General features: G+C 41.3%; 3 protein-coding genes across 4 annotated transcripts; 2 read left to right on the top strand and 1 right to left on the bottom strand.

Annotated features, from left to right (window-relative positions):
- The first annotated feature begins 5,596 nt into the window (after window positions 1–5,596).
- Window positions 5,597–6,893, top strand: rrs1 (ribosome biogenesis regulator 1 homolog). Its single transcript, XM_072450786.1, has one exon. The coding sequence runs from the start codon at window positions 5,636–5,638 to the stop codon at window positions 6,749–6,751; it is 1,116 nt and encodes a 371-aa protein (XP_072306887.1). The 5' UTR covers window positions 5,597–5,635; the 3' UTR covers window positions 6,752–6,893.
- A 1,699-nt stretch (window positions 6,894–8,592) lies between these two features.
- On the top strand, window positions 8,593–11,369 carry LOC140364573 (nostrin). Its single transcript, XM_072450784.1, has 5 exons — window positions 8,593–8,905; window positions 9,049–9,080; window positions 9,559–9,730; window positions 10,061–10,137; window positions 10,913–11,369. Exons 1-4 carry the CDS (start codon window positions 8,839–8,841, stop codon window positions 10,063–10,065), a joined length of 276 nt encoding a protein of 91 aa, XP_072306885.1. The 5' UTR covers window positions 8,593–8,838; the 3' UTR covers window positions 10,066–10,137; window positions 10,913–11,369.
- A 1,874-nt stretch (window positions 11,370–13,243) lies between these two features.
- On the bottom strand, window positions 13,244–20,674 carry mybl1 (v-myb avian myeloblastosis viral oncogene homolog-like 1). 2 transcript variants are annotated; one of them, XM_072450781.1, is made up of 16 exons: window positions 20,376–20,674; window positions 19,075–19,174; window positions 18,919–18,990; window positions 18,677–18,769; window positions 18,240–18,460; window positions 17,968–18,160; window positions 17,818–17,892; window positions 17,469–17,573; window positions 16,738–16,950; window positions 16,280–16,648; window positions 16,065–16,204; window positions 15,856–15,970; window positions 15,672–15,785; window positions 15,418–15,522; window positions 15,169–15,336; window positions 13,244–15,099 (listed from the first exon to the last, which is right to left on the bottom strand). In XM_072450781.1, exons 1-16 carry the CDS (start codon window positions 20,396–20,398, stop codon window positions 14,989–14,991), a joined length of 2,217 nt encoding a protein of 738 aa, XP_072306882.1. In that variant the 5' UTR covers window positions 20,399–20,674; the 3' UTR covers window positions 13,244–14,988. The 2 variants fall into 2 exon arrangements, with proteins under 2 accessions (XP_072306882.1, XP_072306883.1); XM_072450782.1 differs by lacking the exon at window positions 17,469–17,573 and having other exon boundaries at window positions 20,376–20,672.
- Window positions 20,675–23,010: the final 2,336 nt, after the last annotated feature.

The following is a 23,010-nucleotide window of genomic DNA, read 5'->3' as shown; positions in this document are numbered from 1 at the left end:
ATCCATTAGGAGTTCTTTCGTCTTTCTTTAGGGTTCACTGTCCTTATCGTGTTTATGACAGAGCGTCATCCAATGGGGGGTTAGTCTGTTTGTCCTTGTGTACATAAAATGAAATAGGTACTACACAAAGTACAGCAACAACTTTTATTTTACCACAAGAAGGTCAAGCGTTGTTTCCGAGCCAGTTGGATCTCTGCTGTGAGGAGTTTGCGTGTTGTAAAGGTAATGTAAAGGACCAACCAAATCTCTTTTATGTCTTAAACTGTTTTGTCATTTTTTCCTGTTGTGTGAAGCACTTTGAATTGCCTTGTGTGTGAATTGTGCTCTATAAATAAACTTGCCTTGCTAAATAAATAATATAAAACAATAAATATTCATGTCACAAGGCATATGATTTGCTGAGTTTGACTTGAGCACATTCTGTCAAGATTATAAAGCAACTATGACCGTGATTATTTGAAACCTGAGATTCCTTGTCCAATTCTTATTAATTGTTAACTTGCTCATACTCCAGGGAATGGATAAAACAGCCGTATGCATTTCCATTTCAAAGCCACTGCTGAAAGGTCCCTGCACATATACATCATCCACACTATTTTTAGCTCAAGACAGTCCCCCGATATCCCCAAGAGGTTCACTGCTTCTTATGCCATGACAAAGGGCAGTGAGAAAGTGTTGTAATTAGTGATTGTTGCATCAGTTCAGACCAAAGAGTTTACAACGCGTGACCAACATTTAATCGCTGCATTGATCAGACAAGTTTGGGAGAACAAAGTCAAACTTTTCGACAGGAGTCACTTTGTGGAGCGAAATAAATGTTCATGAGCATATTTGACTTCACATGAACGTGTTGATGGTGGATATTTAGCATGCCGTCGACACAGTGACAATGTGTGAGCGATAAGTGACAGGGGCAGCGAGCACGAGACGTCCAAGATGGCTTCTGCCCTTTTGCTAATGAGCAGGGCTCCTCTGACTCACTGGCCAACATTGAGTGATCCATAGCCGTGGCTCCTGTTGAATAGAGTGTGAGCACAGTCTATTCCCTGGAGAGTGTGTGATCTGTCCCAGGCCTGAGCAGGATACAGCATCAAAATCACATGAATATATTGAGGAGCAACGGAGGAAGCCGATGGAAGAAAAGACCGTACACTGTCATATTGCAAAACACACCTCATGGCCTCACTTATTCTGAACTGCATTATGGTGTTGACATTTAATGGTTATTATAAATGATTGAGAGTATTTTGTAAGTCAAATCCACAGATAAAATCTCTCAATGACTCGTCAAAAGCTCTGGAGAAATATCGCTGGTGCATGATTAGCCGCCCGCATGGGAGACAAAAGCACTTGTACTGTCACCACGCAGCTCTAAAAAGGCCATTTATCACATGTCAAATTTCATGTTGTCTTTAAAACTCTCTCTTCAATATATTTTTCATCCTTCATTCCCCACAGTCCACTGCTATAAAATCTCTTGAAGTGGCACTTAGCGTTTAAAAGCCCTCATGCTTTTGATAAAGAATGTGAAGCGTGCATTATGTGTGCCCTGTTTTTTATCTGGACAATTCTCACATGATAACGATCCTATATGTTAATTGTTGCCAATCGAAATGTGATGTGCTAAAATGAGACTGGGCTGTACAGTGTTTTAATATTTTGTTCTAAAGATTTTCTCCAGACCAATTTGCAATTACCCAAATTCCACATACATCTTACAGTGAGCCTTCCCCATGGGAGTCAGTGTCGCTCTACATTCCTTAAGCTCAGATCAGTCTAATTATGCACCATGTGCTCCTTGGACTAATTAAAGGGGATCAATAAGGATCCAGGATGCCCCTCACGTCAAGGCCGAGAGATCAGCCCCCTCATTACTGGAGCTTCACCAAGGCTTCAAAGGGGATTTCTCTGGCATTACCTGAGGTGCAGAGGTTGGGCAAACATGACTTTTTCTTGGTGAGCCATGAGATCACACATAATGTGAGAAAAACCATAGGCTCAAGATACTTAAACACACCACTTTGGAAGCACAGCATTGAGAACTATGCATGCCAGAAATCTGATCAGGTCTTTTTCACTGCTTATGGTTCTTTTCACACTGATATTGGAGAGCTGTACTTCAGCAAAAACCTCTGAGGAAAGTTGTGGAAGCCCTGAATTTCCTTTTAAACGGAAATGTTTATGATGACACAGCACACAAAGATGTAGCTGAGGTTGAAGAAGGGACGACCTCTGGAAGTTGCCATGACTCTCCTGCAGGAGCGTGCGGCCGCATACGTCACTCTGCTGTTAGTTGCTCCTATCTCATGCATAGAGCTAATGTGGATGGGTGAGATCTCAAGGACTTTTCTCTCTAAGTCATGCTGTGTCCAGGCACCAGGCCAAGATTCCTCTCCAGCTCCACTCCAGCCTATTCATTGACAAACATCAGTTAAACTGATTTGTTATTTCATGTTAAATAAATGTTGGATAGTAATAATGTAAATGCTGCACATTATTTTGATTCTATGGTCATGAAGAACCATCTATCTGGCATGACAAAGAGCAAAAAGACATTTCTGTCCCAAATACTCACAAATCAACAACTCTGACCTTACCTATCAGCAAACCAAACAGGATCCCTCCTGTTCAGCTTATGGCACAAGAAGCAGTGAGCGCAATCTACAAAGTGCCAAAGCTTGTCATGTGGATTATTTGTTTTGCATGGCTTCATATATTCACCTGGACACACTCTCCCTTTGTATCAATATTTGTAGGCATGCATTCATGATTGTTACAGAGTGAGAGCCATTTATTATTTATTGAAAATAAATATATAGAAATCCTGTTTGCCTGCTTTTTTTGTTCCCTGAAAAATCCCTAATGGCACAAAACATTAATAACCACACTGCCCTCCAGTGAAGTAGGTTATAAGAATTTAAAGATGATGAGATTATTTTTGAACTTCTTTTGCACCAGACCCTGCAGTGCTCTCACCTCCACTGTGATGCAAACAGGATAAGTTTGAGACGAGAGAAGTTAGTGCCCCCAGGCTGCAGGCTCCAACATGAATGAACGTCCTCTCTCTCTTCCTGTGATTCATGTGCTCGATGGCAACCAGCCACTATATGCGTTTGATGAAAAGGCGACATCGCCCTTCTGTAGAACATAATGTGAGCCAAGGAGCAGCCTGTTACGTACAAGCTGACGTAATCTTCGAGTAGAAAAAGATGCACCCCTATCTATGAGTGAAGGTCTAAATCAACAACTTTACATGTGCATTAGTGGCACTAGAAAGAATTAGCATAGAATATATACTCTATCACAACGGTGCTCATTTTGAAATAGAGGAGTGTGTAGTGGATAGGTGTAGAAAACCTATCTATATATTGATTTCTGTGATCACCCCTAAAGGGAATGCAGTTAAAGGAAAAGAGACAATACTGAGAAGTGCACTGAATTTAAACAGATCAATTTTTATTAAAATATTCAATGAGGTTTAAATTGGGGCTAATCTGTGTAAATATGTACGGTTAGATTGCATTGCATTTACTTGCATCTTCCCAAGAGGACAGGGAGCAGTGCTTGCACATGATAAATTATTGACATCATGGCAAACACGATTCAGAAGGATCAGGACTCAAACGGACACCTGTGAGCTACAGTCCTCTTCCTGTTCCTGTTCTTATGCCAATTCACATCAAATTGTAAGTGTTTGTGAATATAACAAACAGAAATGCGATTTATCTGTAAAAGGAATGCAATTATATAAAATGAGATCACATACATACTTGAACGCTAAACTATTTCTATACCATTTCAAGCTTTTCCCTTTAAGCAAGTTATAAACTGACTTTTATCCCCTCGTCTTATAGGACATGGAGAATCTTATCAATGTGCAAAAAAGAAGTGCCACAGAAACGCAATGTAACTTTGGTCATGCTCGGCTAAGTCAGAGGAAGATAAAGGAAATCCTTGATGTTGTGCGGTGGCAGTGCTAACAAGAGGACAGGCTCAAATTGGGTGATTTTCAGAAACTATATGTCCACGTCACACCGGACCCTTATAGCCTCATCTAAATCACCACAGGGACATTGGGCCACTAATTACGCATTTCCTCCCATCTCTAAACACAGCATCACTTGTGACCTTATCTGTGTGCCTGTCACCGTGTTAGCATTCACATGGCAAGTCTAGCGATGAATATAATTACTGCAGCCCAAAATAATAACACCAGCGTCGTTGAGCCACAAGCTGCATTCAGTGAGAGACCCCCACCCTTCCCCTGCCTGCTCCATCCCTCCAAGTGAGTGAGTGGGGGCAGAGACTAAAATAGAGTTATTATAGTCCATGGTCTGCAAGAGAATCACATAGATTTAGAATAGAGGCCGGTAAAAAAGGATCTGAAGTTGATTAAGCTCTGATGAAAAAGTGTCACAGTGTTTGAATAGTATCCAGAAGCTTAGTGCTTCAATGCCTTTACCCCCCGTGCATACGCTGTATGAATGTGTATGTTTGTGAGGTTCAAGTTGTGAATTTGTCAACCTTTGTGAAATTATCAACCTAATGAAAATGATATTCTTCTGAAGAAACATGTTAACACTTAGTGGCTTGTTGTTATACTTAGCACAGGACAGTACCTCGACTTACTTTCAGCAGTTCACATTTGATTAAAAATCTACTCTGGGCTATTAGAGTCTGATTAAAATCTCGTAACGAGGCTGTGGATTTGAAAGTTCGACGCATCAGCTAAATGGTGTTGAGGACAACAGAAAGAACAGTGCAGACGTGAAATATTTAGAACAGACAAAAAACAAACACTGATGTTGTTAAAATGAAGAGTAACTTTCGAATAGAGTTTTTGTCCACTCAAGATTGCAATTATGCTATATGAGCTGATGCCCTCTGCAGACAGCCATGAATAAAGTGAACAGAGATTACAAAAGTTAAATATGCATCTAATTGCAAATTAAATGCTGTGGAAAAAAATAGAACAAGTATCTGCATTTTCCAAATTGGAACTCCCAGACTCATGTTGCATTTATTATCTACTATGTGCCCTCTGGTCTTGTTCCGTTTATTGTGTTTGTTGTTAAGTGTGTTAAAATAAAAAAAAAACGAAAAAATATCTATCTATCTATATATCTAGATAGATAGACACTACATATTTGTTTCATGTTAAGGCTCTTAGCTATTCTAAGATCTCAGAATAAATTCCTATTCTTGCCGAGTATTCACAAGAATTCATGTAAAAAATAAGAGGTAAATTTGAACTTTTTGCTAATGCTGTCAAAAGTCTACAAACAATCCTTACTTGCAAAACTACACTCATCTTCACACCAAACATTCATAAAGTAACTGGCTTGGTTCATTGAAAAAATATTTAGCTAATTTCCCTATCCTCGTTAGAAGTGCCAGGCTACTTTTGGAAAATAATACATACATTATTTGGATTCAACAACTAAAATACGTATGTATATATTTATTATTTATTTGACTAGGACCCGTTGGACAGATACAACAAACAGACAAATACGTAGACCAATATTGACCTCTTGTGGCAGCTCCAGGAAATATCTAAACCAAACTTAAGCGTGACCCGGAAGTGTTTGCCGGAAATGACGCCCTGTTCCCCACGTGCGTCTGCAGAGACAACATGGCCGCGTGCAGTGTTGAGGAGCTGCTGGCTAAAGCCGAGCAAGACGAAGCCGAAAAGCTCAAAAGTATCACCGTGCAGAAAGACTTGGAGTTGGAGTTCGACCTCGGTAACCTGCTGGCGTACGATTCAAACCGCGTCGAAGTGCGCCAACAAAACAGAGAGGAGTTTTTGAAGGCGCTGGCCCGGGACAACACGCAGCTGCTGATTAACGAGATATGGAAAATACCAACAGAGCGGGTCGAGGAGGCGATAGTGGCTAAACTACCCGATCCAACGACACCCGTGCCGAGAGAAAAGCCTCCACCCAAGGTCAAACCCCCGACAAAATGGGAGCAATTTGCCAAGCTGAAGGGGATCCAGAAGAAAAAGAAGACTAATCTGGTGTGGGACGAAAACGCGAAGGACTGGAGGAGGCGATGGGGCTATAAAAGAGCCAATGATAACACCAAAGACTGGCTGATCGAGGTGCCTGCCACGGCGGACCCGAACGAGGACCAGTTCGCCAAGCGCGTCACGGCCAAGAAGGAACGCGTGGCCAAGAACGAGCTGAACCGGTTGAAGAACATCGCCCGGGCCCAGAAGATCAAGATCCCCGGGTCCGGTCTGATTCCCAAAGCGCGTCAGTCCAAAGACGAGCTGGCCCTGGCGGTGAGCGTGGCCAAGACGTCCACAGCATCCGCGGGCAGGTTCCAGGACCGTCTGCCCAAAGAGAAGGCCTCCAAGCAGAGGGGGCAGAAGAGGAAGTTTGAGCCGGTCATCGGGGACTTTTCACACGAGAAACAGAAACAACTGGATCTACTGCAGCTCATGGACAATAAGAGGCCCAAGTTGAACGTGGGCAAAGCTGTCAGTAAGCAGATGAGGGAGGAGGACAGAGAGACTGCTGCTGCTAAATATAAAAAAGGAGCTGGGAAGAAGGGACGTAAGGGCCCGGGGGGCAAAGGCATGGGTAAAGGGGGCAAAGGTGGTAAAGGCATGGGCAAAGGTGGTAAAGGCATGGGCAAAGGTGGTAAAGGCATGGGCAAAGGTGGTAAAGGCATGGGCAAAGCAGCAGGAGGAGGAGGAGGAGGAGGAGGTGGGGGCAAGAGGAAAGGCAAACCTGGGAAGAAATGAGACCGTCTTCAATTTTGTCTGTGTGCCTTTTCATCACACAGACTGTTGTGTACAAATACATAAGTGACTGTCTTTATAAATGAAATATATAATTGTAAATATTGCTGCAGCTTTGTGGTGATAATAAACGCATTTCGTATGTTGAATACGAGTAATAGATTTTTTAAGTGTTGTCTTTATACTTTATGACCACATAAATCAATGGTTGGTTCTCAAACTTTTTTGGCAGGTGCCAATGCATTTTTCTGTTATGGAGCCATTAGAATGTATCAATCCAGAGCTAAATATACATGCTACAAGGCGGTGATCAACACTGTTCCATCTGCAGAGTACAGTGTTCCTCAATCTGGACAGTGGGACCCTCTGTAGTTTAAATATTTCTTCAATTCAGAGATGCATCTATGTTTTGTCCTTTTATTTAGAACTACATTATCCCTGGTTTAGTCTAATTTTAAACCTGATGTAGATCTGGTGATACTCTGAAAGCCACATTCACTCTTGGGTAATACTGGTTTGAGAACCACCCAAATACAGGGGTTTCCAGACGTTCTACAGACTTGGGACCCCCCACTGCAGAATAAAATAGACGGTAAAGGTTTCAAGTGTCAAAATGTGCTGCGACAGGTTTACATTTTTGAATGGTTTGTGTTATTGGATCTAATTTCACAGGAAATGTTTTATATAAAATTATTTATTGAATAATCATAATTTTAAAAGCATATCTTGAGATCCTGAGACCCCCAGCTTAGTGGCCCATAACTCCCCTGGGTGTCCTGACCCCAACTTCGGGAACTACTGCACTAATAGTTCATAATTATTTTTGGTGCTTATTTTGAAAGAGAACACAAAGGAATATGTTCCTTAAATCTTCCAAACTGAGATCAGAACCCTTTTTAACTCTCTTGCCGGTTTAATTTAATTGTAAATGATTAATGCAGTGGTTCTCAATTCCTTTTTCAATCGTGACCCCATCATTTTATTTTTTCCCCCATATCACTGTCGCCTTCCGAGACAAACGCTGTTGTGATTTTGGGCGTTACAAAAATATTTTTTAATTGAATATTTTTGCCCAACCCCCAGGTTCAGAACCACTGGTCTAATGTATGAACAAAAACACACTTTTACCTCTAATCATTTGTCTTACCAAATCAACCTTAATGTTTTTGTTTTTAATTTCAACATTGGACAAATTCTTATGTCTGTCCTACATAGTTAACTCTCCAAACATACAGTGAATTAAAGGACTATTGACAATAAAAATTAATATTCAGGACTCTATATACAATGTGAATGAATCTAATTATAGTTGGAGGCTCTGCGTAATTTCTGATGTTGGCATCCAAGTCTTAAAGCAGCTTTGCAGTGGACCTTTATTATGTAAGGACTGGCCAGTGACAAGACGTGTGGCGTCACTCTCAATTGGCTTTTCATTAAACTGAATTGAATTTACTGTGTTATGTATGCGTTTATCTAAAGGAAAAACATGTGTTACTTCTACTGCCTTGCGATTTCCCTGTGTTCCCTAAGTGCAGATTGTTGTGACTTTATTTGACAACATTTTTATTGATCTGTGGTGTTCATTCACATGCACAAGCCCAGTCCAGCTCCATCGCACTGGGACAGCAGAGGAGAGGTGTGAGGAGACAGGGGGGTCATCACCATCTGTTGAGCTGTCCATCCCAAGCCATTTGTCTTTGTCCTTGCTCACCCGGGGACACTTGGAAATGGGACGCAGTCGATAGCCCAAAATCAATCAGCCACTCGTGACAAAGTTAAATGAAGAATTTGAATTCCCATCACGCGACTTGTGGCCCTCGTCTGTTATTTCCCACATGTGACCAGATGGTGCCTTAACCAAAACTGTTCAGGCATGATATTGTGGATGACAGTTTATTATTCTTGGATAAAAAAGGGTTTATTTTTTTATTACAATAGTGTTGCATTGAAACTAATTGTTGGTCGTCCAGTGATCGGTGCCCTCTGGATGGACTTGCTCTTGTTTTCGTAGCTCTCTGTTCTGCTGCAGTGGATTAGTCAGCTGCATTTATTTTAAGGCACTGCAGAAGGAGCGCCATCAGATCCTCAAGATGCAGCGGATATACATGCACACCAATGAGCACTTTGATGTCTTCACCACAGTCCTGGCTCCCCAAGGTAAGCGTGGTGTTGCATGATATTACTGCATCATAAAGCTTTTATGTTATGGCTCAGTGTAAGTGGCAGCCTCAGTCAACTGTCTGTGCTGCAATGTATTCTTAACTATTGATGTTATTGATTGTTTGTTTTTTCACTAACAGGAAGATGTCAATTCAGAGGTGAAGTTGAAAAGGCAAGAAGACTTTTTGTTGCACTTCTATGATACAATTGAAGCACACAAGCACACAAAATGTGTTATTGTATAGGCTATTTGTCAATATTTAAACTGCCTACTTAAACTGTATATGCTATGTATAGTGTATTGTTAATGTAGTCAGTAGTATGTCATTTTCTATGGGCACATATTGTTACAGTTACTGTCCATTTATAGGAGAGTGCAGGTCGGATAAGGTACAGGGCCAGATTTAGGGTTTCTATTTCACTATAAGACAGCACTTAATCTCTAGACTTTAGACTTTTATCCTTTACATTCACTTTAGCCGTGGACTGACATGGCAACATCAATACAATGTAAAGGATTTGCATTATTTTAGAGCCCATATGACCAAATTAACGCTCTCACAAACTGATCCAACAATGGACACAACATGTTTTTTGATGATTTTTGTCAACGTTCTGCGTCAATGTGCCATGCCCGCACTGTCCACTAGATGGTGGCGGTGCACAGGTACGAGCCGCACTGGCAGGACGAGCTGCAGCTGACGCCCGGTGACGTCGTCCTGGTCCTGTCCAAACATGAGGAGGGGCGATGGTTCGGGCGGCTCCTGGACGGGCAGCGGGGGTACTTCCCTGCCTCTTGCGTCATGGAGCTGAGCCAGGTTTGTGGTGGCTGCACATGTTGTCGTGGTGGTTAAAGTTCAGCACTGCAGCACTGAGATGTGATCACTGTGTAACCTCTGAGGTACAAGCACATGTCTCCTGGAGTGAGCATCCTAAAAGCTCTACAGTGCATGAGGCAACCCTAACCCTCTAGTGTTAATTAGAGAAATACTGGCTTCCTATTTTTTGTCTTTTCTGCTGGTTATTACTGTCAAATGCAACATGTTACATAGGCATCGTAATATACTATTATATTATGGCATTATGGTATTATGGTATTATGGTCAATGACGGCACAGAATTAATTATGAATATGAATTCTGCTTTTTCCAGGCTAAAAAGATCACAAGGTCTGTGTCTCTGAGAAGCACAGTTTTGGATGATGCAGGTGTTCGGAGGAGGCATCAGACGTAAGTCCCGCCACAAAAACCAAGTGGATGCATCATGTACACACAGCATTGAGCAGCTGTTCCAACACGGGACCCCACCTCCCCCCATATATGTCCACTGCTCCGTCTCCGCCTTGTGCCTCTGAACAGGTGGCCCCTCCGCTCCCTCATTAGTTGACAATGCACTCTGATTACAACCCCCCACCCATAACCCTCCACCCATAACCCTCCACCCATAACCCCGCACCCATAACCCGCGCAGTACACCACGCTCCGCTCTCATTAAGGGAGGGAAAGGAAAGGCTGCACACACACACACACACACACACACACACACACACACACACACACACACACATACACACATACACACACATGTATGTATATATTTATATATGATATATTTTAAAATGTATATATATATATATATATGATATATTTTAAAATGTATATATGTATATATATATATATATATATATATATACATTATTTTTAAATATATCATAATGATCTAATGATCACAAGCATGTTTGTTTTGTAAGATCACAAATGAACAAATACTCAATAAAAGACTCCTAAAACTAATTAAAATGAAATATTTGATAAGAGTGCACACAAGCCACTTTGCTGATGCATGTTATGTCCAAGTCGTAATAGAGGAACATGTTTGTTTGACAGCGTTCCAGTGAGTTTGCACACAGCGGCCTCTGTCCCGCTCCACGCTGGTCTCGCAGTGGAATTTGGGTCATGAGGAATAAACAGGGCTTTGTGTTTGTTATTTCCTCTTTGTCCCCAGCGGACACGTTCAGCAGGCGCTCAGGAGGGGCAGCAGAGCTGGAGGAGGGGCCTTGGACTGGAGCCAGTCTGACAGCGAGGGCTCCGTCTCAGCTCCAAACACACAGCGGTCGCCCAGTCTCCTCCACAGGATCCTGTCCAAATGCCGCAGGAAGAGCCAGTGCCAGGGAGCCACCAATAGGGCCTTTGAGGGGGACTAGAAGCCCTCCTACTGTTAAGTGTGGGCCGTGCATAGAATTATGGAAGGTAAATAGTGTAGAAGCAGCTAAATAATTTATGTAGGTGTGCATGACTCCACACGTATCCAGATTGTTGCCAAGTCATATCTGCTGTAACATCAATAAATAACTGATAGTAGATTCATGCCAATGCCATACAGAAACAAAATTAACAATACTATTCTTAACAATGTATTTTCATACATTCATTGCTATGTGTGAGCAGTAAAATTGCAAAAATGTTGCATTGAAAAGCAAAATTTTGTTTTCAACATGTAATATTTCTATGTATAGTCTGTGACATATGATGTGTGTTTAGAAGAACACTTGTGTCAGTTTGTATGCATGCATATGATAAAGATTAAGAACAGAATTCAAAAACTAGAAATGTCCTTTCTCTACAAAGACCCTGGCTCATTACCTCACAGATCCTTTGAACACACTGGGCCCCTCGTTTTCACTGCTGCTGCTGCTGCTGCTGGGGAAATGCAGTGAAAGGAAGAAGGAGTGAGGCCTATGGCAAACTTCTCAAAATGACCACGGACTGTGGCTGTTGCTACGAGCAACACTGGAGCAATGCACATGTGCGCTCTTTTCTTTTCTCTCTGTGTCGCTGCGCAGAGGGAGGGCTGGAGGTTACTTCTCTCTAGAAAATACACAAATTCTAATCCCAACCTTGGCCTTGACCTTCGCTGGGAAACTCAGTGGGTTCTCACCCTGACTAGATTAGGTCTGTGGTTTAGTCTTTGTATGGGACCTGTAGGGGGCAATCACTCTGGGGCCAGTGCTGGGACACTTTTCTTGCAAAATCTTTATAAAGGTTCTCAGCTTGTCCGCCGCTGATCAATCTGATTCACTGATGTCATGAGTTTGGCTCATAGCGTTCTACAAGAGTGTGATAAGAGGTTCTGTATAAGTATCTATTTTAATCTGCATGTCTTTTATTGACCAATGACTGTTTCATTGTTTGATTTGATAACTTTGTGTTGGGGAAAAAATCCAATAAATGGAATATATTTAAAACATTGAATTAAGTTACAATTGCCTTGTTTACAGTGTGTTAGATACATTTGTGCTGAAGGTAGATGATGCTATAAAGCATTCTGGAAACATCAGTCAAACAAATATGACAGTGATGGATTAAAACATTAGAGCTGTTTCTTTCTTGTGATCTGTGTGTACTGTTGTGAAGCGTGTCCTCTGAGCAGTCTCACTCAGCCAGACTGGAGCCGCTGTGACCTCACGGCGCTGACAGCAACAAGTGGAAACAGTGATGCTTCTGAATAGTGCTGCCAGACCCTGCACAGGAAGGTCCCGCGTAAAGTGTCCCATCCTGCTGCAGGAGCTGCCTTTAGGGGCACAGGGAGGGGTTAGGTGCCTGCCAGATGACTGTCCTGTCAGGCCTATAATGGGCTGACATCTGCTGTCTCGCCAACACAAAAGCGCAGAAGTGTGCATGTTCACTAAAGGGAGGAGATAGATAGGTTCAATTCAATATTTGAATTTTCAATATGTTTAATTACAAATAGGTCAGCCCCTTACACACACTAACACTTAAGTTTATTCTTAATTAAAAATAAGCACATTTGAATCTTTGACACATTTCACTTCAAATGTGTCATGAATTGTATGAACCTACTCTATGAGACAATATTTGAAGTTAATGGTGCATCCCAGTCAGAACAATGGATGCTTTTACACAAGAATGACTTTATTGAGGGAACATTGATTAATTGAACATGGCAAACCATGTGTTTCTTGTATGTGCATATGCATTTATATTGCTGCTCCTTCAGCATAAGGCAAGTCATCATGTTGTTTCCTTCCCTCCGTTTGGGGGCAATTGAATGAATGGGTGTGTAAAACCAACAGGTCTGAGGACAAAGACGCCCGGGGGCATCAAGTCATGGGTGAGTGGGCCCCTTTTAGGCCCACAGCTGACCCTGTGGAGAGGGACGAGAGGCACTCGTGTCGCGGGACCTCAGGCCAAGTGAGCATCTTTACATTGACATACATAAAAAGAGGTTCAGTTTTAGACCCCTGCTCCTTATGTCTGCCTCTCAAACCCTGTTGTAAAAATATTAATTTGAGACATAAAAATATGACACATCAAATATATAGAAATGCATTTATTTATTTTTTGTAATAGAGTACAATGTTACAAAGACACTCGGCAGGATTTCCATTGTACCAGTTATTCCAACAGCAAATGCTACAAAACAGTGTTACAGTTGTGATTTGCCTTAGTTAAATAAAGCAAACAGTGAATTGCTTAAGCATAATTATAGCACGTTTGCTGCAGCTACACTTGTGTATTACTTAATTTCCCTCAAAACCCCAAATGTCATTGCCAGATAATAAGTTCAAAGTCACTTACTTTAATCCACGTATCGAATGTACAAAATCCAGATAAAAACATACAACTTACATACCGAATGATGATGAATTACACAAGCAACACATGTACCTTGTCTACTTGGTTTTCCCTTTTTACTCTCACTCAGACAACTACATAATCCAAAATACACTAGCAATGCCACAGCTATTTTACAATGAGCTGAGGGTTGCGAAATAGTTAAAAAATGGAAGCACTGATAAAACAACAGCGCATTTGTGCAGAAAATGTACCGTATGCATTATAATTTTTCTTGCTGGATTGGAATATGAATTGTTTAAGCAAAGTAGGATTAAATGTAAGACATAACAAACCAAGCAGCAGGATCCTAACAGCACAAACAATGTTACAAACTAACACCACACATCACAATCAAGCTATATCCTCCTGTATAAACCATCAAATATGTACAATAAACAATAGATTAAAAGTGCAAATTTGTCTATGATTAGAGGTCAGAAATAGTCTTGCTATCTAATTGGGCTAGTGTATGACTTCAGAAAAAAAAAGTCCCACCTACTTCAAATAATCATTGGTGCAGAACATAAACCTACTGTCTACGTTGACAATGATGGAGGGAAAAAAGAAGAAAACTTTAGAATTGTTCATATTTTTCTTATTTCAGTTTTAGAAATAAATAAATTAGTAGACATTAAATAAATAACTGGACAGCCTTCAAAAGAGTGAATCCTTTAGGACAAAATGCATTATAAAAAATCTTCAATGTATTATTCATACCAGAAGTTGTAGTAAATTTAGTTTTAGGCTGTGTTGTCAGCAAAGTTAAAATTTTAAAACGTATAATGTCTGATTTATATTAAAATCTAAACTTTAGAGCTGTCAGATAATAAATAAATAAACATACAAGGTACCCTTCTGTTTTTCATAAGAGAAAATATGAAATACATTCAAACTAATGTCCGACTGAAACTATGGCGTTGTTGAAATGTTGCACTGTTAAAAACATCATCGTCCATCACAAGTGCTATCCAGTTTCCAAATACACTGTTCTCAGCAGCAAAATATATTAGTGCAACACCACCAGTGTCCTAACAAAACATCTAAAGATCATGCACATGCTCCTTACTGAAGTAGCCGCTGCAAAACAGTAAAATGTGTCTATTAAGCGTTGTTTTCTGCAGCATTGAGCTATGCACTTGAAGAGATGCAAAATTAGTTAAATGTTACACTCTTTACAGTTAAAATATATTAACATTCAAATTTAAGAATACACGTCACTTTCTATCCATGTCTAGTGCAGAATCTACCTGTCTATTTGTACAAAACCGCTGTAGTGAACTGTATCTTGTAAGAAATCTTTCAAAACATTTCCCTGGGACCTACAAAAACATGCACAATAACAGCAGCCATGCTTTTGCAAGTGTCCGTGACAGTGCACTTGTGGTCTGGATTGTCTGTTACTGGACTCACTGTGCACACGGTTGGTGAAGGGTAGACTGTTCTTTAGAGCACGAGGGCCCTTGAGGTGTAGGGGTTCAGGTACTGGCGAGCCTGTTCTGTCAGGAGCAGCTGATCCTCAGTCTTACCATAAACCACAGCCTCCCAGTCATGCACCTGCACAGAAGAGGCCTGTTCAGAGTGTGCTCAGTGAAGCAGTTTAAATCAGGCTTTGCTCGTAGTCACCTCATTTAAAGTGTGTTTCTGTGTTTTTTCAGTTGCAGTGGACTCAAAATTATTAACAAGTACAACAGAGGAATCTTCATCTAAGCAGTTCAAAGGTTGGCTGTCCTCTTCCTCTTCTGTATTTGTGTTGATCAGTGATGAGCTCGTCAGGAGGCTGTCATCTGGCAGCTGAAACAAGGTTTACAATCATTGTACTTAGATCCACATGTTTCCTTTGGAAACTCCTGTCACAAGACTTAGTAAGCTTACTTGTGCAATGTTGAGCTGCTCTGGAAAGAGTTGTACATTTAGACCATTTTTTTCCCAAGGATCGAGCACAAGGGACTTGCGTACCTTCCTAGCTGGAGCATCCAACTAAAAAAAAAAAAATATATATATATATATATATATATATATATATAAATGTATATCACTGCATGTATCTAGAGCTTATTTAATATATACAAATATAGTACATATTTACAGTAATAGGCTATATTTTCATGCATTTGTTATTTACTTACACTGTGTTTCCATGTGCGGTAGTCGTGGGAATCCATTCGGCTGAAAATGTCTGCTCCGGTCTCATGCTTCAAAACTTCTCTAATGTCTTCCTCAAGAAACGCCAGAGGCTGAGGCTAAAGACAAGATATAAATAAGTACAACAACAAATGAGTGTCCAGGATGTAAGCCAATAATGCCATTTACCTCCATTTTGAGAGGACCATGCATTTTCTCCTGTGCAGCCAGGGCATTTTTAAACGGTGTGGGAGTCCTGGGCGTGGGGATCATAACAGTCCTTCGAAATTTAGGAGTTCTGGATCTACACAAAAGGGTATAACACATTCGTCACTATTTAACTAAGAGAATAGGACAATTTACGGCTATAGTGTGTTTGTTAACGGATCATTAATTACCCTTCATTTTCTTTCTCGTGCTTAGGTGTGGTTTCTTTATGGAGAGGAGTGTTGAGGAGACATCGTTGACTGCACACTGGGGTTGATGTGAGAGATGGATTATCCAAGTTCAAATGCTCTGCCCCTGATATGTTGCAAAACTACAAACCAAAACATCATATTCAGCCTGGATGAAGTAAGTTACATGTTTAATTAAGTAAATGAAGAATATCTACTTGTGATGGCGTAAATGGCAGTGACTTTGTAGGTGTTTTCTTGGGTGAACTTTGAATATTGTCCAGGAAGGAGTTGCAGGTCCTTTCTGACAGCGGCTCCCCTCGCTCTCTTCTCCCCCGTTTCCCAGAGGAAGTGTTAGTTTGTTTGGATGATGTCATGGGCGTTAGAGAAGTAGTGCTGCCAGCTCCAAATGTGGCGTGGTCCTTGTTGCGTATGCATAAGGCCGCCTGGGAGTCCACTGTGTAGCTCACTGAAGTGTCCACTGTGCTCTCCTGCAGCACTGTGGTGTACCCACCCTGGTTGTGTCTTGGCAGTGTCTCAGTCCCTGACAACTCAAAGTTGGTCATGTCACTCCATGTAACAGGATCCTACAGAGAAAAAGCAAATGTTTTCATATTTCACACATCAAGAGCTGTCTAACCTTCTGTGCGAATATACCAGTTTGAACTGAACTTACAGAGTCAATAAGCTCCATTGTCTCAACAAACTCTGGCATGGTCCGTAAAGAAGAGAGCACAGTGCTAGCTTCCACAGCCAGGAACTTGCTTGGGGAGACAGGGGTGTGTGTAGGAGGTTGCTGTGGAGTCTTGGGGCCCCCCCATGACCTTCTCTCTGTCTGATCCTCCAAGCTGCTGCCACTGTCCGACCAGGCAGAGTACTGCTCCAAATTCTGGGGCAAAGGGTGAAATGTAGATGTTAGCTATTGTTTTAGTTATTTAATGAGTTTGAGATATCTTTTCTGGAAAGATGGAATAGAATGTTAAATGAAGAGACAGGACGATTGTACATGCTGTTTAGGATGAATGAAATTGTGATGTCAGTGTAGAAAGAATGCCGAGCCAAGGCACAGCCACTGGGGTAAAAAGAAGAGAAACAGGGTTTGAAGCTGGGACTGATGGTGAGGGGCAGATGCAGCTTTGAAGCACAAACCAGTGCAGTCTGCCTTGTGATATGGGAGTCTAGTTACTATAGCAACACTACGGCAAAATGTTTTTATTTTCACAGACACTGTAAAAAGGAGACTACACATAAATTATGATATTTCAAATTGTAAACTTTTTGATAAATTAAATGTTATATGTTGGTTAAATAGTGAGGACCATTTTTACAGTGTGTAAAGAAAACTAAAAACGTGGTTCAAACAGGGTGTGCTAACTATGCTAACACACATCCACACTGTGCTCTTACACCGGGGCACTGCACTTGATGATGGACTTCACTTTCAGCTGACATAAGCAGCAGCTCAAGCTCCTTAATTCTTTTCTCTCTGTCAGGGTCATCCAGGCATGACGGCTATAACACATTTTAGAAGATGAAGAGGAGAGAAGGAAATGTTATAAGAAAATAGACAACATTGATTCAGCCTCAATAAACCACTTCTCTAAGCAGAGTTTTAAGATATCTGTCCATTAATGTTAGATGAAAATTACAGGACATTCAAGTTTTTGATTTGAAGTCCAATGTTAGCGATCACAAAGACACTACAAATCAGAAATAGAGAAAATAAAACTATAGACCCCTTCCCGCACTATCTTACCGACAAAAATCCTGGATTATTTGTGAGGCTGTCCATCAAGTGCCCAGTGTGTGAATCAAAGGGGTATGGTCCAATCTGAAATCAACAGTTTACTTTACTTACTTACTTTAAAACATCTTGCATTAAAGCAGGTTGCGTCTATGTTCTAACCTGGTTCTGTTGCACAGGGAGGGGGCTGCTGTCGCTGCTCGGAGGCTCGGTCGGTGTGGAATGACACTGTCTGTGGCGCCTCTTTCCAGTTTGAGCCGTGCTGAAGCTCTTGGAACCCTCCTGCAGGTAACCCTCATGCTCCACCTTCCTCCTCATGGTCGAGTTCCAGTGGTTCTTGATTGAGTTGTCTGTCCTGTTAAACAAACCAAAAGCATGTTAGGGGTTTTAACTTTATCGTTTTTTACATGATTCAATTAAATTAAATGTATTACCTTCCAGGGAGAAGTTTAGATATCTCAGCCCAGCGGTTCCCTAACCGTTTGTGGGCTTCGTAGATGATGCGATCTTCTTCTTGGGTCCATGAGGACTTCTTCACCTCTGGATTCAGATGGTTGTGCCATCGCTCGCGACACTGCTTTCCAATCCTTCCCTGGAGATGCTTTGCTATGACAGACCAGCGCTTGGGGCCATACTTGTGAACCAGGTCAATCACCTGCGCAGATGCATCGGAGAAGGGTTTAGGGGGGAAACGGTTATGCTTCAAGACTTTGGATACATTCATGGACATTTAGAAATAAAACTCTGCTTTAGATGAAGAAAAATCTGCGCACAAGTTGTTGTTTCTATGTTTGCACTAGTTAATGAGCCTAAAGCTTGCACAGCCCCTATCATTTAGCAGAGTAGAACTAGAACTCTGGTCTCATCTTACCTTTTGATCCTCTTCTTTTGTCCAGGGTCCTTTCACCAGCTCCGGGTTGAGCACCTTCTGCCAGCGGTGCTGACACTGGCCATCTGTCCTCCCCTGTGACAGAGCCACACGAGCAGCACATGAGGAGCCTGCACCCCGACATGACAGTTTGGCCTGCTCTGACTATCTCCACAAAATCTGGCACTGAGCCCACTTTTACATTACATTATTGAAACTACAGATGGGCGACACTAGGTACTTACAGAAAAATAGTTTGCTATCAATTTCCATGACTCTGTTCCATGCTGCTCGACAAGTTTCTTCAGCTTTTCATCCTGAAACCAAGAGAAGAATTTTGTTATCTACATTCACAAGTTCCCTCCTTTTACGGTTGGTCACAGGCCTGAATAAAACGTTACCTCATCACGAGACCACTTCACTTTGCACAGGACCTTTTTATCTCTGTTCTTTTCTTTACTCTCTGGGTCTGTGGAGTGCAGCTCTTCATCCTCGTCACTGCTAAAATAAAGAGCAGGGGGAAAAAACCACAACAACTTAGACCCTGGTCATATAGAAACTCACAAATACAAGATGTCACTGTTAAAATGGCTTATGCCTCCTTTGCTGCAGCGCTCTATGTTGGACATGAGGGAGGGGCGACGTTTGGCTGGGAAAGAGGCCGCTTTGGTAAACATGTTCTTTCACTTACAAAGGTATATTTGTGAGGGAGTATTTGGAAAGAGGATGGGGTGTGGTCAGAACTGCAAAGTCAACAAACCAAATTTAAACATGGTATGTGCATGAATTTCAATCAAGGCTTGTTTCTGCCAGTCTGCCCCAGGGCAGCTATGGCTACAATAGTACCTTACCATCATAGAGTATGGGATGAAAGTATAATGATAACAGTGTAGTGCTTTGAAGGGCTTGGACAAGCCTGTGAGGCACATCACAAGTGTAAGACATTATTATAAGTCTTAAAAAAAAAGAATTGCCATAGCACCACCAAATCAAAATTAATGAACAAACCTGGGTTCAGCAAAGAGAATCAAAACACAGGATGCAGTGTGTAAGGACATGTACAGGGATTGTTACACTAAATTATACAAATGCAATGTGAACAAGACAAATAATGTTAGCCACATGATCCACAGTGACACCAACATAATGCCTACAGACAAAAGCATGGATATTGTCATTTGATAGGGTCCCTTTGTAGACCAGCTGGTGTCCCTTAGCAGCCACTTCCCAAAATACATCACTTTAGGCATTTTAGGACATAATTATTCAAACCTACTTTCCACCAGAACTGGCCACATTGCAGAGTGAGCCAGAGCCCGTCTTACACCGGGGCAGTTCTTACATAAGTGGACTTTGACAATACAATGCGTGCGTCCAATGCATTAACACTGTTTTTTTCCATTTGATTAACCATCCAAAGCATAAAATACAATAAACGCATAAGAACAGTCATATCTAAACCATCAAGAGTTAATAAACATGAATTTGCCTGGTCAGATGTGAATGATCAGAAACGCACTGTTTGATTCCCTGAAGACGTGACAGGTGCAGGGCATTGTGCAGAGGCTTACAGAGCGTTCATAAGAATGATTTATTAAGTAGACTACGAACACTCCTTTCTCTGCGTAGATTGCATTCCTTTTACTGCTCCTAATTGTATTATATAAACAAATACAAATACATTTAGTCAGTCGGCACCCACCTTCGCGACTTTAGGTTATCCATGTCAGTTGTGCAGATGACTTGTGTCTTTGAACGACGGTCCTGTGTTTGGCAGCTCTTCAAAGTCCTTGTAAATGTCTTTATCCATAGAAACTGTTGTCAATATTTGCTTAATTCTCCCGAAACACTACAAACCAGGCTAGCTGCATGTTTTAGCCCGTCCCCAGCAGCAGCAGCTCACTGTATTATGATTGTCATAAGCAGCATCAGCAGCGAAACGTCGTATCCTCCTTTCAAAGAACTCTCTCCCTTGTCTCGTTCCTTAACCCAAGTAAAACACAGAGTCTTGAGGCAGACGAGGCTGTTGAATCGTTATATCTCAAACCGAAAGCAGGTTCTTGTCGTGGCCGGCGGCCGCACGGTCCCGGGACTTTACGTTTGTGCCTCTGCAGAGGAGTTTCGTCCATCCCGCCGATTCTGTGCGCAGGCGGCCTCGGCTCTGATTGGTCCAAAGCGACGCCAACAGAAGGCTGCCGCTTTAGTTTGATTGGTCAGTTTTTAAAGAAGGCGGGGCTTCTTTAATTCGTCACGTGGTGTTTATTCTTTGAAACCTTGGATCTAATAAAAATAATATAGTAGATCCGTGATAAAATATAAGCCTCTCTCACTAACCATTCTATACATTGTATTCGGCCCATAGGAGGTGTTTCACGCGGGCCCTTCATTTATTAAGACTTTATACACAAAACGTTTAAAGCATTTGTACTGACTTACTGGACCGAAGTGCTAATGAACTAACTAATGAACAAAAAGTAGGTAGACGTCACAAACCAAAAGGGTATTCAAATTGAATATGTCTACAAAATGATTTGTCTGTGATGTAATCATAACTCGTGGCCAATAAAACTGGACCCTATCCTTGGGTTTTGGTGACACCTACTGGACAGAAATGACATTTTTTGTGACGTAAGCCTCATTCAAGACAAGGTTTGCGTAGATGTGTAATCTAACATAATTGTGAGATATTGTAAGAGTTGGAACTACACCAACTACCCGAGGTGCAAACAAATTAATGCTTTTTCAAGAAAATCAGTTCATACTATATGCAAGAATGTACAATACAAAATTGCAACATAACGTTACATACTACGTAACCAGTTCAACGCTTTAGATGTGTGTTCTGGGTGTTGGTGTTGTACAGACGACAAAGGTCCAGTCCAGATTCAGAGGATTTAGTCTGTTTCACAGAAACTGCTGTGAGTGCGAGGGGTCCGACAGTATTCCTCCACTTTTAAGTACCCAGCTCTAAGTGCATGTTGCTAGGCGACGCCACAACACCCCCAGTAACACAGGTAACAATTACATGATTAAACAATAACAACAAAAGAACAACTGATTTGCTGGAATTCAATGTATGATTGCAAAATATCAATTAACTATTAACACACATACACATAACGTTACATACGTACAGTACATAGATTACATAGGTTACATACATACATACATACATACATACATACATACATACATACATATATATATATTTAAATGCTATAAATTGTTGAAGCGTTTAAAATCCATTCATCCAAAACTATAACGTACATTACCATTTTACCGGCAGGTGGCGTCGTTTTTACTTCTGTTGTCGTGTGTAAAGTTTGACCTAACGTTAAACGAAAGACCACAAAATACAAGAAATCGTAAAGTAAAAGATACATAGTATCAAAAGATAACTGTGATAAATATGGTTATTTATCACATTTATCTTTTGATTCTATGTTTTTACATCACAATTTTATAGAAACTTGCAGTTCAGCAAAAACAGTATGATCAATACTAATTAAAACGACTACCATGAAACGAACTCTGCTTTTATTCTGACATCATATTCCGGAAATGGCTGTGTGCCGAAATGTAAATTTACTGACGCCGCGGCAACATTCAGGTCCCGTGACAAATTTCATGGGAACTTTCTTTTTACAGCGAGGAAAGACTGATGTTTCCTGCTTCACTCACTTCGTACGCGCTTATTCACAGCAGTCAAATTCAAATATACTCGCAAAAACACTGCCTCAATTTGACGGAATAAACGAAATAGTTATCAGCGGTCTACAACGAAAAGTCTACGACGTGGAGATGGAAAAACATTGTTGAACATCGATTAGAAGAATTCGGAAAGGTACGTGATGTCCATGTCCACGTTTTTGCGACTTCTGACAGGCGCAGTGTCAATAGATTACTCAGGAAATGAAACCAACGTACACAAATTCAAGCAGACAAAATGCTGTTGGAGAACGGGAGAGCAACAAGTGTCGTGATCATATTGTGTCTGTATCTCCACCTAACCACGCAGTGCAGCAGTGCGATCTCCACCTTTACGTGGATGTTTGTGTTTGATATGTTGTAGTTAGTCATTTCTTTAGTTTACACAGACGGATCATGTGTACGTGGGCTGGTAAACCACAATGTTTCATGCGTAGGTACATTTAAGGCCTTTAAAACTCTGCTTCTCCAGCTTCAGGAGCATTTTTCTTCTCCTGGTCAAAGGGAAACTCTGGGTTTCCAGTAAACCAAGTCACGTGACCTCTCCTCAAAATGTAATCCTGTCAATCAAGGTAATCAACGTGATCAAGCACAACAAACCCTGGACATAGTAGGCTATGACTAAATCA

The sequence above is a fragment of the Eucyclogobius newberryi genome, unplaced genomic scaffold (genome assembly GCF_026437365.1).
Source record: "Eucyclogobius newberryi isolate DKJ021-1_F unplaced genomic scaffold, fEucNew1.0.hap1 SCAF_18, whole genome shotgun sequence".
Lineage (NCBI taxonomy): Eukaryota > Metazoa > Chordata > Actinopteri > Gobiiformes > Gobiidae > Eucyclogobius > Eucyclogobius newberryi.
The sequence above is the reverse complement of the archived record's forward strand: the minus strand, read 5'-3'. Positions and strand labels throughout refer to the sequence as shown.

What these genes read in the sequence shown, in the direction of transcription:
- LOC140364573 (XM_072450784.1), top strand. Translation starts at nt 8,839, where the DNA reads ATGCAGCGGATATACATGCACACCAATGAGCACTTTGATGTCTTCACC. An exon ending in CACAGTCCTGGCTCCCCAAG is followed by an intron (nt 8,906 to 9,048) that starts GTAAGCGTGGTG and finishes TTTCACTAACAG; the next exon opens with GAAGATGTCAATTCAGAGGT. An exon ending in TCAGAGGTGAAGTTGAAAAG is followed by an intron (nt 9,081 to 9,558) that starts GCAAGAAGACTT and finishes ACTGTCCACTAG; the next exon opens with ATGGTGGCGGTGCACAGGTA.
- rrs1 (XM_072450786.1), top strand. Translation starts at nt 5,636, where the DNA reads ATGGCCGCGTGCAGTGTTGAGGAGCTGCTGGCTAAAGCCGAGCAAGAC.
- mybl1 (XM_072450781.1), bottom strand. Translation starts at nt 20,398, where the DNA reads ATGGATAACCTAAAGTCGCGAAG. An exon ending in CAAAAGAAGAGGATCAAAAG is followed by an intron (nt 18,461 to 18,676) that starts GTAAGATGAGAC and finishes GCATCTGCGCAG; the next exon opens with GTGATTGACCTGGTTCACAA. An exon ending in ATCAAGTGCAGTGCCCCGGT is followed by an intron (nt 16,951 to 17,468) that starts GTAAGAGCACAG and finishes CCTTTGCCCCAG; the next exon opens with AATTTGGAGCAGTACTCTGC.